Here is a 16244-nt window from a genome sequence, read left to right on the forward strand (position 1 = left end):
AAGCTTTGGAAATCTAGTGAAAAAAAGCTTGTTAAGTTATCTTGAATGGTTCACGATGCTAGTTTCACACATAAAATGACATAATGTCAAAAACTATGACAGATAAGTCTAAGAAACTGGGTGCGTTATATGGACAATTCGGTCACGCGATTTCAATAATCTAAGAAAAATTTGGGGTTACAATAAAAAAAAACAGATCTTTTATATTTTATTTTATTTTGGAACAGCCTGTATACAAATTAAAATATTTTTAGAATGTGTTTTATTATAAAACCTATCGTTTAAAAAAATCCAAATTGATAGCTTGCATAGAAAAAAAGTTGTGGAGCATGACCCCTGAGTCACCCTGTATATTTTTTCTACGTCCGTCAAACTATGAAAATATAGAAAATAAAAGTATTTATTGAAACGTTGGAACTATTTGCATTTTTTCGAAAATTTTTACTGCGTGACAGCAATCAGCCAGCGTCTATTGACAGCACCGCGTTCAAAGCACACTTGAAGAGTGAAAAAAAAACATATATTTTATCAACAAACATAAAAAAATAAACAATAAAAATTAATGAAAAAATACTACATTTTATTTAGATCCGGTTTATGTAAATTGTGCAGTCGCAATTTTTTTATAATTTTTGTAACTTTTCTGTTGTTTCAGAGCCGACTCAGCCAGGCTTGTAGCATCATCCCTCGTGCAAATAATCGGTGAGTTTACCCGTTTCCAAACCGAATTACTCCTAGCCTTCAACTTTATGAATTTTAATCAGTCTTTCATGAACATTTCAAATCGTAATCTCCCCGAGTTGTTTGCCCGCGGTATGTTTATTGCAACATTTCGCGCAACATAACGGCCTTATTTTTAATCAGAGCGGGCATTTTGATAAGAAATTAATTAAAAATTTCGCGCACCTGCACCCCATTACCCGAGATTGATTTTTCGCCTAATGGGGTGATTTATTATCTTATTCACTATTGAAGGAGCGTCCGGAATGTCTTTCACAATCCAGGCTCGCATCATTAACCCGGCATTTTGAGTCATTCCACATACGTGCAAAGGGTGCCAACCCAAAAAAACATCCCAGTCGAGTTTAATTTACTCGACTTCCCTCATTACGTTACATCATCATTATCCCAGATTAGTTGAGTAACCGGAGCCCGGAAATCATACTCCGCGATCGATCGCATCAAGTTGGCCCCACTGGATGTCATTCAGCGCCAACTTTCACTTTTTTTAGTGGTGGTAAAACGCTTAGGCGGCCATGATTAACGCTTTTAATTAAACCAACTAGGAACATGTTCTTTGAATTAATATAAGTTTGCAACACGTTGTTGAAAAATTTGAAATTTTAATTTATGACGCAAGGGATGGCCCTAAGTGCACCTGTTTAAAGCGGCCACTGACTCCATTAGGGTAAGTGCTTTAATGGCGGCAATCGCAGCGCCACCTACCCGCAAATATTTTAAATGTCGCCGCCGTTTTGATTGATAGGAGTGATAACAGCTCGTTTCGGCTAACAAACGATTTAAACTGGTAAATTGAGCGCAATAATTGGCTTGTTTACGCTAGATTTGTAACGTCATTTAGCCGGAAAAGCAAAACAAAAGCGGGCTGAAGCTCTAAGCCGGAAAATTAGATGTTTCAGGTGGCACTTCGGCGCTAAATGATTTATTTGGCGTTGCCGGCGCGCAGAAATGTAAATTGTACTAAGAATTGAGCCATAATTCCTAGTTTCTACTCACTGAAAGTTACTTTTTAGACTTTTTGAATTTTTTTCTGTTTGAACGAGAAAGCTTAAATTTTTTTTAGTTTTTTAAAATTCCTACAAAAAGTTAACAAACCCAAATTTTTAAGGTTACGTTTGGTGAACTTCAAATACTCGTAACTTATGCAGTATTGCCAACTTTGGTGAATTTTTGGGAATGCTAATTGCAAGTAGAGAATTTTTAGGGAATATTAATACAAATATTTTGTGGGGGAAAACGTATTATAAAATCAATCAACTTTGTTAAGTTTTGCACAGAAACAATGATAAAGCATAATCTAAAAAAAAATTAAACGAAACAATATTACTGGTTTGACAAACAGAAAAGCAATTTGGAGAACGGAGAGAAAGTGTGTATAAAATGTTCGCAATTTTGTGTATAAGTCTACAAAATAAGTCTAAAGGAGAATCTAAAGCAGAATTTATAGAATAATCTAAAAAACAGTTCAGGTTTCATATCTACAGAAGGATTTAGAAAATAATCTTACAAGAATGTAAAGAAGAGCACAATAACAAATTAATCGGTGGAAGAGTGTTTAAAAGACGTAGATTGGAATTTAAAAGAGAATTCGGAGAGTATAAAAGAAAAATTTATAAAGTAATTTTGAGGACAGTCTACGACATAATTTTAGCGAAGAATTTTGAACAGAATTTATAATATAATAATTCATAAATTCTAGAAACTTTAAAAAATAAAAAAAATTAAGAAAAATCTAGAGAAGAGTACAGAAGCAGTGTTGACGAATAATATGGAATTCTGAATAGAACTAACTAAGAATTTTAAAAAGGAGAAAAATAGATTTTAAAAAAAGATGTGGAGAATGTATAGAAAAAAGTTTATATAATAATTTTTGGTACAATGTACAAAATAATTCCGATGAAGAATTTATAAATTAATCTAAAAAAGATTAAAATATTTAATACATAAAGTATTAAACCTCAGATAGGGAACAGAAAAAAAACAAAAACAATAATAAAAATGAAGAGGCAAAGATTCACATTAATGTAGAAACGGCTTTAGAAAAGAATCAAGGGGAAACATTAAGAAAAATCTAGAGAAAAATACAGAAATAATTATTTAAAAAATAATTTAAAAAAATAATCTTGAATAATCCTAAATGAAACTATTGAAAAATTTTGAAAAGACGCAAAGTGGAATCTAAAAGAGAATTTGGAGAATGTAATAAAGAAATAATTAAAATGAATTTATAAAATAATCTAAAAAAAAGAAACGTCTAGTCTAGTTTTTACATCTATGTAGAAAATAATGGGAAAGATAAGAAATTAAGAAAAATCTGGGGAAAAATAAGAAAATAATTTTAAAAAATACACTGGAAAAATTCTAATTGAAACTATCGAAGAATTTTGAAAAAACGCAAAATGGGATCTAAAAGTGAATTTGGATAATGTAGAAAAAATGTAGAAGAACTGTTTATAAAATAAGTTTGAATAAAGTCTAGAAAATACTTGTAAAGAAGCAAGATAAATTTATGAAATAATCTAGAAATGGATTTATAAAATATCTTAAAAAAGCGACTCCAGATTTCAGAACTAGAAATGGTTTTAAAAAATAAACAAAGAATTTTAGAGCAGAATACAGAAGCAATGCTAAAGAAAAAATTGTGAAAAAAACTATCGTAAAATTTTTAAAAGAAGCAAAGGAGAATCTAGACAGTCATTTAGAGAATTTATAAAAAAGTTTAGAAAATAATAAAGGACAATAATGTAAAGAGTCCAGATTTCAGAAATAGAAACGGCATTAAGAAAAATCTAGAGAAGAATACAGAAACATAAGGTTAAAAAATAATCTGGAAAAATCTTAAATAAAACTGTCGAAGAATTTCGAAAAAAACGCAAAATGTATTCAAAAAGAGATTTAGACAATGTAAAAAAGATGTAGAAATAGTTAATTAAGTAGGGAAGCAAGTGAAGAAGAAATTATTAAAGTAAACTAAAGATCAGCTTATAAAATAATCAAAAGAAGAGTCCAGATCTAGAAATGGCATTAGAGAATAATCTTAAGAAAAATCTAGAAAAATCTACCCACCTAAGAGTAATCCTAAAAAATTCTTAACGAAATGAGAGAATAATTTTGAAAATCCACAGAGTGGAATCTAAGAAACAATATTAGGAGAATGTTTATGTATTTTATTTTTAGTAAATCCGTGCCCTATGTCATCACCCTTACAATTTTCTTGGGTAGTATATGAATAAATATTATTTTATTTACATTGTTTTTTGTTATTAGTCTAATAAATAAATGTATGAACCTTTTTGCTTTTTTTGTGTTTCTAAAATTGACAACAACACTGTCGATATTTCATAATTTTTAAACAAAATGCTCCAATTTTTATTTTACTAAAACGAGGAGAATTTAAATCTGCATCGATTTATTAGTAACATTCCGTGTACTTGTCTTTAATAGTTTCATTTAGTAAATGAAAAAATGGAAATGTAAAATAAAATTCTGAACAATTGAAGCACAGGTTACGAAACATTCTGTATATAACAATTAACAAATAGGGGTTAAAATTAAATTTTTTTCACAAAGAAATTGGCTCATTGTATTATTATTAACGATGAAGTTATTAAACGATAAAGTCTAGTTACAGATAGTTTTTTTTTATTTGACGTTTCGGTAATGCAGTGTAGCCACCATTTATTTGTTTCGAAAATTGATTATTTTTAAGAGCCTGAAGGCAAAACTAGCGGATTATTAGCCAAAAGTGCTTCAGTTAATTATCGAACTAGCTGCAAATTTAATTAAATATCTAAAAGCACCGTACTTTGCAATAATTTCGCATTAAAAGTACTTAACACAATTTGCCAAGTAATTACGATTTGTTGGACAAATTCGGTTAAAGTGTCTCGGAAAATAAGTGAATGCATTTAGGTGCAGAAAAATTCGATTTTGCTCATTGAGGCCTAGTCGGCAATTTCCATTTTATTTCGTAACAAGTTTAGGAGATTGTTGCGCCTTTTCTCCATTAATATCAACTAGGAGGAAAATTACGACCGATTCAATTTGTCTCGCGATAAGTGGAAACTCGTAGTGGCATCCGAAGTATCGTTTTACGAGAACGTAATTAAAGGATTTCTTTTAATCCAAGAGCGGGAATCATAAAAGAGGAAACTTTTCGTTTGGCGGTGACGTAAAAGGATTTGAGCGATGGTGAAACGCCTGGATTGAACTAACCTCCAGAGGATGCCGTCCATAAACGGAGCGCTTTTCTCTTGATTGTCGCCGGGGAGGCGGTCCTGGAAAGGGGTCAGAGCCGACCCCCGACAACAATTGCAACGATTCGATTTTGCACCCTGGAGGACATGGCTTACGAAGACGCCGACTGAACTAATTGACTGGGGATACAAACTTTGAGACGATCTCAAAAATAAAAACCTAAACACCGACCAATCAATAATTCAATAATTTGAATCGGGGTTAGGGCAAAATCTTGTTGTTGCAATTAAGTTTCCCACTAATCGATAAAAACTTTGGACTCGGTTGGGGGCGAGTCGGGAACTCCGGTAGTTTCCGGATTTTTACGTCCGATAGGAAATCTTCCGCAGATTCCAAGCATATTTTGCGTTTTGTCCTACGACTTGTACTTTCCGAGAAAAATTAGTTTAAAGTTCCCAAAAAAAGTGGTTCAGGAGATATTGTCACTTGTGCTAATTTGAATTTCCCGCCCATTGTAAAACCAAATTCAGAACGGAAAAACGTCCGTTTTATGAGAAAATAATTTTGGTCAAAACCGCATCCCACTATCGTCTTTTGTTTTTGACTTATAAACTAAAATTGACATTTTAGCGAAATCTTAAAAAAATCATATTTTTCTTACTATAAACATTTGAAACAAAGATATTATGCAGGTACTTTTTTACAGAAAATTCAATAATATTATCAGCGGTTTTTTTTCATCATTCGTTTAGCTGTAATAACATAAAGTTGTATTTTGTTAATAGGTCGAATCATAGTTGACTATGACATTTTCAAAAAACTTATTTTTCCTTAATATAAAAACAGTTTGATATTTTTATATACTTTTGATAAAAAATATATTTAAAATATTTGAAAGTAGTTGGCTATGGAAAAATTATTTCTCATAAAAGGTGTGAATAATCTAAAAATTTTGTGAACGGTTATTAAAGTAAAAAATGTAAAATTCTAAAAATAAGCTTTGTTAAAGTTATTTTCAATTGAACAAATATACGATCGTTGCAGATTTTAATTACATAAAAAATGTGCAGAAAATTTAAAACAATGTGTCACTACCGTTTGATGACACTTTTTTATGGTTTTGTGAAGTTCAATTATTTGTGTTATTGTTATATATTTTTCATAGTTTTAGTTAAAAACTCAAAATTTTTTCATGGCCTACTGTAAAGAAAAAGCAAAATGTTGTGTTTTCTTTTAATTTTTAAAAATAATGTATTACGTAAATAGACATATCAAATCAGAAAAAAATATGCTTTTTAAAAATATCACAGCCGCCTATGATTCCTATTTTAAAAAATAAAACTTTATGTTATTATAGGTAAACAAATGGTTAAAAAATTCGCTGATAACTTTATTAAATTCTATGCAAAAAAGTCAATAATGTCTTTGTTTAAAATGTATATCTTGTATTATAAGGAAGATATGATTTTTTTTAAATTTTGCTAAAATATCAACTTTTATTGATAGGATAGGAAATCATATGCAGATTCCAAGCATATTTTGCTTTTTGTCAAAAAAATAACGGTTCAGACAATATTGTCACTTGTGCTAATTTGAATTTCCCGCCCGTTGTTAAACCAAATTGGAACGGAAGAATGCCAGAACTGTACTAATCCACGGTATTATATTCACTTATTCGGTGTACATTATCACCGAGATAAATTACAGTTTCATAAATCCTTGATGTTGCGTTCAAATTACATAAACGCCTAGTCGGAGATTACTTTCTCGTTTATTTTTTAATTTATTGCTTTGTTTCTTTAACAATAAAATCATAATCCGGCCGGTTGCTCAACCATCCACTAATGGCCATTGACAGTCAAGTTTTTAATCACTCCATATCTCATTTCCGGTTGCAAACTTCAGCAGGAAATTAAATTTTACTTATTTACTTGACACGAGATCAAAAATTCACGCCGTGGGACTTTTCCTTCCGTTTCGAGCTTTCAAGGTCGAATTTCATCTGCCGACATATGATAGAAACCTGTTGAGTGTTTGCATAATTTTCTCGGTGTGCGAAAAATTCGAGAAACTTCCAACTGGGGTGAAATAAATGATAATTTGGGCGGTTTGGGTCGCGGAAGTTTACTCGTAATTGATACTGATGGGGGAAATTAACCACACGGATAGGGGAATGTAATGAGGAAAAGTTGGTAGCGCTCAAGGACGCCGCGATAACAACGCAACGCCACAATCAATTTTACGCAAATCAGCAACGTCATTGTTTGTTACGCAGTGCAAAATCCTTTGAACGCATTTCGAAATTAATTGAGCCATCAATCAGTCCACAGGTATTGACACTTCGATCACATAAAATTGCTCCGAATTGAGAAATATGAGCGAGACTACGTCACAATTCGATCAAATCACCAGAAATTGACGTTTCTTATTGTTTTAACGCGGCAGGATTGTATCGATTGACGCTTTTTAACTAATTTTGCGAGTGCAAATATTCGGTGAACTATAATAGTGATTGTCAAATAAACGTCAAAATTTTAAACGAATAAAATGGCCGTAATTTGGTAAAAAACATGCAATGAGAGTGTAAAACAATATAATGAGCCTTCAGAAGATGACGACAAAAGCATAATTGGGTTAAAAATCGCACTGAGATTAAAAATTAGTTCATATGGTGTTATCACTTGTCCAAATTTGAATTTGGCGCCCTCCGTGGTCAAATAAAATCAGGATTGAGTGTGAAAGTATCGTTTTTTTGCTGTTTGGCTTAGGAGTGATGTAAGAGGGCTGAAGGTTGGAATTATTAGACAGAAAAGTCGGCCCTAAATAAATGTATAACTTATATGGACTGTATAAAAGTCGTTCCGACTATTGTATACGAGCCCCGCAGGTCGTAATTTGTCCCGTTATCTTATATTTTTTCGCACAATGCGAAAAATCGCTGTGTATTGGAAAAGTTGCTTATTTATCGTTCTTTCGCCGAAATTTTCATAATCGCGGAACTTTCCACGTCACTATTAAAAACATGCCGAGATTTATGCGAAAGGTGAAACGAGGGCTTGTTAGTTTGGAGGGAGCGTATGGGAGATTTGTTTACGTCTGAAGCGACGACGAGGAATTATTAGGGGATTCCTACAGGACCCATTCGACTGCTTATAACTTATCCATGAGACTTTGACTTGAATAATTTCATAACACCAACAAATTTTCGCTTTGTGTTTACACAAGATGTTTGGATTAAATTTCACGATGGAGAACTAATCGAATCGGGTGACGATCGAGGCCACGAATTCAGCTTTCTTGGTTGCCAGCCCTGGAGGAAACGCTCACGAACCAAACCAAACAAACTGTAATGAAATAAATTCGAAACGAAAGGTTTGCTTAAATCTTACGTCTCGACAAATTCTACCAACGACAAACCTCTCTGTTTTAGTACTAAAATGACTTATTATAGCACGCATTTTAGTCACTTTTTGTTCTTATGGTTGGTGTACATGCCTATATTTGTACAGGGTGATTCTTTTAGGACCTACACTAGAAACTTTTTAGCTAGAGTTTTAATTTTTTTCCTCAAAATGGCTGAATTTCCGGCTCTACGAGAATTAAGCGCCAACTTTGATTTTTAATACTAACCACACATTTTGTAGCATTTTGGAACTCACCCTCTTAATCTGTCATAGTCTTTGACATATGCCAATTTTATGTTGCAATTTTCATTTGCAAGGGCTTATTTAAAATATCACAACCCGATACGTGGATATTTTTTGCATTTGATAACAAAAAGTTTGAAGAGTTCTCGAGAATTTTCAAAATTATCAGCTGTCAAAATTCATGGCTAGTATGATTTTTTCAAAATGATGATCAAAAAACGGCTATAATTAGTTTTTTTAAATGGAACGACTCTATTTTTTTAGCGGCAATCGAAAAAACATCGACTTGATGGTAACTTTTATCGCCACGTTCTATACTTATCTCCTACAGTTTAAAAAAAAAACGCATAAATCGGATTTTACTTTGTAATTTTAATCATTAATTAAGTAGGCCTTGTAAAATGGTCAAAAATTTCAACTTCAACATTTCATTTCGTTTTCAGCTGGTTTATTGTGGGAATTAGCAGTAAAACAATAATATTTAATTGTTATAATCATTCTTTAATAATCATTTTCAAACATTCATAGTAGCCTTGCAATTTGACAGTTGACAATCCTAAAGACTTCAGAAGACCCTTCGAATCTTTGGTTATCAAGTACAAAAAAGTTATTCACTTATTGTAAAGGGTTCCAGAGTTGTGATATTTTGAATTAACACCTTCAAATAAAAAAATTGACATTTGTCAAAAACTATGACAGATAAGTATTATGCTAAATAAGTTGTTATAATAATAAAAAAACATTGATTTTTATGAAGACGTGTATCAACATTTTCTCCATCTATCACCACAGTTTTTGAAACAATAGCAAAAAATTGATTATTTATTTTGAAAACAATTTAATTAAATTCAAAATGGTCAAATTGAGTAATGTAGAAATTTTCAAATGTAGGCTGTAGAAGAATCATCCCGTATATTTTTTATGTTGTATATTTTTCTGCGAGTTTGGGGTTATGTGTGCACAAAGGGTGTGCAAATTGGCGCGATTGGGCGAAAATGGCTTCTTGCGTTCCCCAGCCGCCTGCGATTCGTCCCGCCCATTAAAATTCGACTTGAGCTCGACTGTTTGTTAAAAATTGAAGCAAATTGCTGCGGTCAGCCCCAGAATTCGATATCTGTGTATTTTTAAAATCGGTGGCCACTAGATTCGAAATGTCGGATCGTTCTTTTTATGGCCCGAAATAAAACTCCAAGTTTCATCTCGCGATATCTGAACTAAAGGCGCAAAATGACGAATAACAAATCACCAACGAGGGTATCTGGACAGATGTAAATCCGGTTTTTACAACGTCGAATTACGGTTTAGAGATAAGAAAACGACGTTAGGTGGGATTTCGATCAATCCCGGGGATTTACTCGGATTGCAATTTCATCGGACGAGTAAACAAAATTGGAGGCGTAATGCCGTTTCGATGATTTATTTCGCGTTTTAATGGGGGAAAAATATCGAAATAAAATTTAAATAACGGGGTTTTGGGGTAATTAATGACGCAGTTTGCTCCTTCGACTGTGTTTTATGAATGATAAATGAGGCGAAGCTGTTTTCATTGTTTTTACTCTTGTAAAACTGCCACACTAACCCCTAATTTATAATTAATGGCAATTAATCTCAGTCTTGTTGTGGTTTTGCCCAAGTGAAAAAATCCCATGAACGGGGTTTTTATGCCAGGTGTCAAATTTCTAGATTTTAATAAGTAAAACACGTAAAAAACAGAGAAAAAGAAGTAAATATTTTATTAAGTATTAAAAATAGACGCCAGAGGCTTGAATTCCTTACAAGGATGATTAATTTTGCAAGAGATTTGAATAAAGCTACAAGACAGAATTTTTCATCAGATATGGTCACTTTCAAAGAGACTCAAACATGTTAAAAAGCACACAATATGTCTTTTCTATTGAACAAATCACATGAAGATTATTGTTTCCAAGATAAAATATGACAATAATTACGACCCTGCCCTCAGATTTGCGTTTTAAACACGAACAGTTTTTCTTAAAAATTCTTAAAAAAACAGAAATTGCCTTTCTGTAGTTCGAAGTTTGAGTTTTCAAGTCGGAATTTAAAAAAACTCACTTTTTCAGGTCAAACTTAGTTGGAACAAATTCAAATTTTCCAAAATAACATGAGATCGGAAATATACTGAATTAGAGCAAGCTGTGTCTGCGGAACTATAGCCACATTTAGCCGTTTATGCTGGTTTTACACAGACTAAGATGTGGCTAAGTTATACACTTCACTTTCAAGGCTTGCGCTAATTGAGTACATTTTCGATCTCATGTTACATATTATTTAAAAAAATTAACAAAACTAAAAATTACTAATGTAAAAAATCAGATATAAATATTATTTAGGTTCGGATTGTGTAGTTTTTATGTCAGATTGACCATAAAAAATAAACTAAAAAACCTAGCATCTTGATATTTTTTGAAAAACATCTTTTTTATAAAATTGTCAAGACATTCGGAGAGATAAATAATGACAGATTAATGACTAAAAAGTTTATAGTCAGTTCAAAATTTGTTTAAACAAAATACGTTGTTTTTGATATATCTTTTATATATTTTTTATATATATATATTTGTAAAATAAAACAAAAACAAAAAGATACTTTTTTTAAATAACTTTTAATAACTTTTAATAACTTTTTTTCATTAACATTTATATTTTATATTTTATTTTCTTATTCTTTTGTTTTATTTTTTATTTTTTTATATTATATTATATATCTTTTAATTATCGTTTCGTGTAAAATAAAACAAAAAAATATAAAAATTTTTGAATAATACTTTCATTAACATTTATATTTATATTTTATTTTCTGATTTTTTTGTTTTATTTTTTAATTTTTTGAATAATACTTTGATTAACATTTATATTTTTTTATGTTCTTATTTTTTTAATTTTTTATATTTACCAGAAAGATAAAACTTCTTCGACCTGTTCGAATATTAAAAAAAAAAGTTTTATAACAAAGATATGAACTTTGTGAGTTATTTTTGGTTTTGTCTGTATATTTTTACTTTGTAAGGGTTTTCAATGGCTCAGTTTCACGAACTCTTTAGGAAAATTTATAACGTTCTTCCAGGTCTTAAGCTCTTAAAAATAAGCGATATACAAGGTAAGTTCGCTAAAAGTATTTTTACTGTAACTCAGCAACTAAGAATCAGATATAAACCAGCGTTTGCTAATAAATCCTTAATACTTTTTTATGCTTGTGATTTTTTTAGAATTTCTCTACAATTCCTTGTAATAAACGTTAATTAATTAATACGAACCATTCTACAACAAATGAATTACAAAAAAAATTCGTTAGAACTAAAAAATAGTTAATTAAATAAATTTAATCTCAAAACGTTTATAATGGTTCAAGTTCAGCTCGAATTTTGATTTGCTAAACACAAAATTTTGAAAAACGCTTTGCTTGAAAACAGTAAATTCAAATTTATTTTTAAATAAATAAAAAACAAATGCAAGTATTTCTAAAGTAAAATGTCCGACACCTTCAAAGTGAATTGATCTTCTGAACGCGATTATTTAGCTTAATTCTTGATTAAATAAATAAAAGCAGTTCAGCCGATACTGTCACTTATATTAATCCCAATACGCGAGTTGTTTTGACAGTTGCGCCAACTTAACCGCCCGGAATGATTCATAATTGTTTTAATTTTGTCTCGGCGTCCGAAAAACTCGAAACAATTAAAAGTTTTCCTGTGGAATTAAAACAAAATCATATCTCGTCGGAAGTTTGCAGTAGTTAAACGTCGTCTACCATCATAACGCAAAAAACCTCCCTAAACGACTTTGCTGAGCAATTACCTTAATTAAAGGGGACACGATTACGTTTTAATTAAGTTGAAATAAGATTTATAAATGGTTAATTATCTCCTCTCCGAGTTGTATTTCGGGTTCGAAAGTCGGCTGTATTCAAGACCACAACCACAACTTTCTTATATTTAATGCATTTCAACGGGCGCCGCTCCTGGGAGCATCCCTCGATGTTATTGTTTTATTTTTCGAGGTTGGTACGAAGTAATTCGAGGGACCGACGTTTCATAAAACTTCAAACGTATATGGAACGAGGAACCGCCGTTTGTGAAATTGTAAATAACTTAGGAAAAAATATTACGCTGCGCCGGGTTGCTATGCAACCAATTACACATTTATCATGAGGCGACTTCCGTGTGAATATTCAATCAGGTGTGGAGAAATTTGCAACTAGAGCCGAAAGCACATGCATAAACTTGGGCTAGGTCGCAAGGCTATCTCCTTGAATTTATGAGCGTGCATAAAGCGGGCTTTTAATTTGTTTCAGATCGAGTCGTCTTGATTAAAGAAGAAACTGTGGTTGGAATGCCGATTGCATGTGTTTCCACGCCGAGAAATTGGTGACCGATAAGTATGGGCTGGCTTTTAACCCTTGTCCTCCTGCTAGCCCTTATCACTTTAATGGGTGCGTATTTTTCTCACTCCTGAATTATGTAGCGCCATCCACTACGCCAATAACCAGGATGGAACCAAGTTTTTTGCGTTTAAACAATTTTCCCGATTTTTTTCATTAAAAAAAATACATAACACAAAAAAATTATTAATGGTAAAATATCCCATTTTTATACTACTTTAACATCCATTAATCAGTTTTTCAAAAAAGTGGGTAGTTTGGGCACAAATCGCTTGATTGCAAACTTTGCCCCACCCGGTATGATGAATTTTTCGACTTGTAATTAATTCGAGATTGGAGGGATGATGTGATTACCTCAAATTGCCTCTAATTACCGCGGTATACATCTGTTTACATGTTATTACCTGGAAATTCCTTTATATGCAAATGCAATTAAAAGTTACTTAATTATTTAGGAGCTGTAATTAAACAACAACGAAAGTAGGCCGTAATTGTGTTTTGTGTAAAGTTTTCGGAAGGAAGTGCGTCCTTAAAAGGTGAGTGTTAAGATTCTTTGAACGGTTCCGGTAATTAAAAGACACACCAACTGCACATAATTAAATTAGATTTGGACGAGTGGTTCGCCCGATATTGTCACTTGGACGCATGGAAAAAACGTGTTTGTGTAGTAAATTGGCCCACTTTGTGCGACGCAAACAGGAAACTTTTTCCATAGCAAACTTGAGTCGAGTGCGTGCCCTAGTTTGGGTAAATTTGATCAATTTTTGTTGGCTGTGTCAAGTGAAAATATGCGTTGAACGATGTGCTTTCAGTTGGGTATCAAATGTCTGAATTTTAGTCGGGTAAATTGAATAAAAGGGCAGGAAAAGGGTCACCTGAGACATTAAATGTTTAAAATTGTCACCAGTGACTACACCGACAAAAAAATTCGAAGTAATTGTTTAAGTCTATAAATAATTCTTCCTTCTGTTTCGGGCTTCGGTGTTAACTGATTTAGATGTTAAATTTTTCTTAACAATTTTCAAGCGAATTTGTTCCCTAAACTCTGTTTTTCAAAATGTGGATAAATGTTGGTTCAGTGGATATTGTCACGAGAGTAGGTACAAGGTGTGTTAAAATATTTTTTCATTAGAAATGCTGCTTTACAGAGTCCAGTTTGGAAATAAACTTCGATAACAAAAGTGTTTTCTTGCATTGTGTTACATTTAATAACTGTTTTTTTTATTTAAAAATTTATTGTGGTGCAAATAATTAACCTGTCACCAAGACAACTCATGTCAAAGTTTATTGCCAAAAGAACGCGATTTGCACCACAATTAAATTTTAAATAAAAAAACAGGTATAGTTGCTTTTTTAGAAAAAATTCAATAGCAATTAACTGACAATTTGCGAGTGTCACAACTGACAGTTTTGACATTTACTGATAAGATTCAATTGAGCGCAGAGTAGCATAATTATGAATAATTTATTCCAGTTTTATGGAACTCAGTACAATTTCAAGTGTAAGCATCCTCTGAACGCCGTTTTTAGCCGACTGTCGTTCAAACACGCAAAAATCCACAAAATGGGAAAAAATATCACAAAATCGTGTAAAACAAGTGTTGGTGATGTCGCCAATAAAAATAACTTTGTGTTTCAATTGATAAAAAATACGCCACAAAATGTTCGATTAAAGCCCAGCGGATATCATCACTTGTTTGCCACCGCAAACCTGTCACTCCGATCAAGAGTTAAATAGACCATAAATGAGTTATGTTGTCTCCCGTCAGTCCAAACTTTAATGCAGTCTTAAATGAACGAACAAAAAAAATTCCATTGAATCGATTTCCGTTTCCGATAAAACACCATTAAGCCCTTGACGTGTGCAACATTGGCGCGCGAAAATTGATGAAAACCGCCTCGGAAAAATCAAATAAGTGGCAAATGAGTTGTAAATAAATCCCGGCGTTCGGCAGATGTGGTCACTAGCCCCCGGCGGCGGCGCCTGAATAATTCACTCCCCCGCAAATTAGCGTTTTCTTTGCGTTTGCAGCGACCGGCTTGCCGTCTCCGCAGGGGAGCGCCCACGTGCAGCCGCAGGCGGGCTCGCAGAGCACCCCCAGTCCGGGCGGGGCGGGCGTGGGGGGCATCCGGAGGACGCTCTCGGGCTGGAGGGAGTGGAGGCGCGCCGACCCCACGCTCATCAACAGCCTCTGGAGGAGCAAGATGGGCAACGGCATCAGAAAGCAGTTAGGTGGGTATTGTGTTCACACTCAATTAATTTCGCCATTGACGGATTTCGCGCCATTCACTCACTGGGACGGGGCGCCATTTTTCGCTCCCATTTCAATTTTACGCAACGAGATATTGATTTGAATACATTTTTTCGGGCTGGAGCCGTTGCCAACTGAATTCCTAATTAGATAAAATCGGTTCACTTTCTTAAAAACCACAACTGGTGTAAGTTTTTTATACAGGGTGGCTCAAAACTCTCAAATGGTGGTAAAAGACATTCAGTTGAGCATGAAAATGAAGGCAATTTTTTACACGCAACTTAATTTTTTATTTTTATTATATATTTTTTAGTTTGTTCTCTTTTGTTTCCTATGTCTTTTCTTGACTTAAAATTTTAACTTCCGAAAGCTATATCTTGTGGGAAAATACTCAAACAATTTTTTGACATGGTCATAACCAAGTAAAAGTATACATTTTTTTCAGTTTTGACAAGTCTATAAAGTCTATAAACGAAATGTCAAAAACGCCCGAAATTTTTTGCTTGCCACCAGATTTTTAGAATCTTCCAACAATATTTTATTAATAAATGTGTATTATGTGTGTATTATAAAAACTTCTAAAGTTATTTTTTAAAAAACATTTGTTTATTAGGTTTTTCTTTTATACGTTAAATTGAAAACGTGTTAAAAAGACAAATGGAGAACAGAACAAAGATTATTATCTATGTTTTTGGAAGAAAATTACATAATAACTGTGTGCTTTACTCTATTTTGAACTTTGCTGGAAATTATATGTTTGAAAAAAAATAATACAAATTTGTGAAGCCAAGTTTTATTTCCACTCAATAATGTAACCAAAATTTATTATGTAGTTTGTTTTAATAACTTATTTGCTTATATAATATATATTTGTTTTAATAACGTAGTAGAAGTTAGAGAATAAAATAAAACGTGTCGCCCCATTTTTAACGTCATTTATTGATTGCCCAAATGTCAAATGTCACTTTGCATCGAAAAGTTGGCAAATTGACAAATAAATTCGTAATT

At 32.5% G+C, this 16244-nt stretch overlaps 1 protein-coding gene across 3 annotated transcripts in view; it reads left to right on the top strand.

Annotated features, from left to right (window-relative positions):
• LOC103313949 (uncharacterized) overlaps positions 1-16244 on the top strand; it is a 32712-nt gene that overhangs the window by 12450 nt on the left and 4018 nt on the right. For all 3 annotated transcript variants that reach the window (XM_015982797.2, XM_008198563.3, XM_015982796.2), the window contains exons 2-4: positions 656-702; positions 12898-13035; positions 15017-15217. In XM_015982797.2, the coding sequence (XP_015838283.2) occupies positions 12984-13035; positions 15017-15217 (253 nt within the window). In that variant the 5' untranslated portion in view covers positions 656-702; positions 12898-12983. The remainder of the gene's footprint in view (positions 1-655; positions 703-12897; positions 13036-15016; positions 15218-16244) is intronic.

This window comes from Tribolium castaneum, chromosome 6 (assembly GCF_031307605.1).
Source record: "Tribolium castaneum strain GA2 chromosome 6, icTriCast1.1, whole genome shotgun sequence".
NCBI lineage: Eukaryota > Metazoa > Arthropoda > Insecta > Coleoptera > Tenebrionidae > Tribolium > Tribolium castaneum.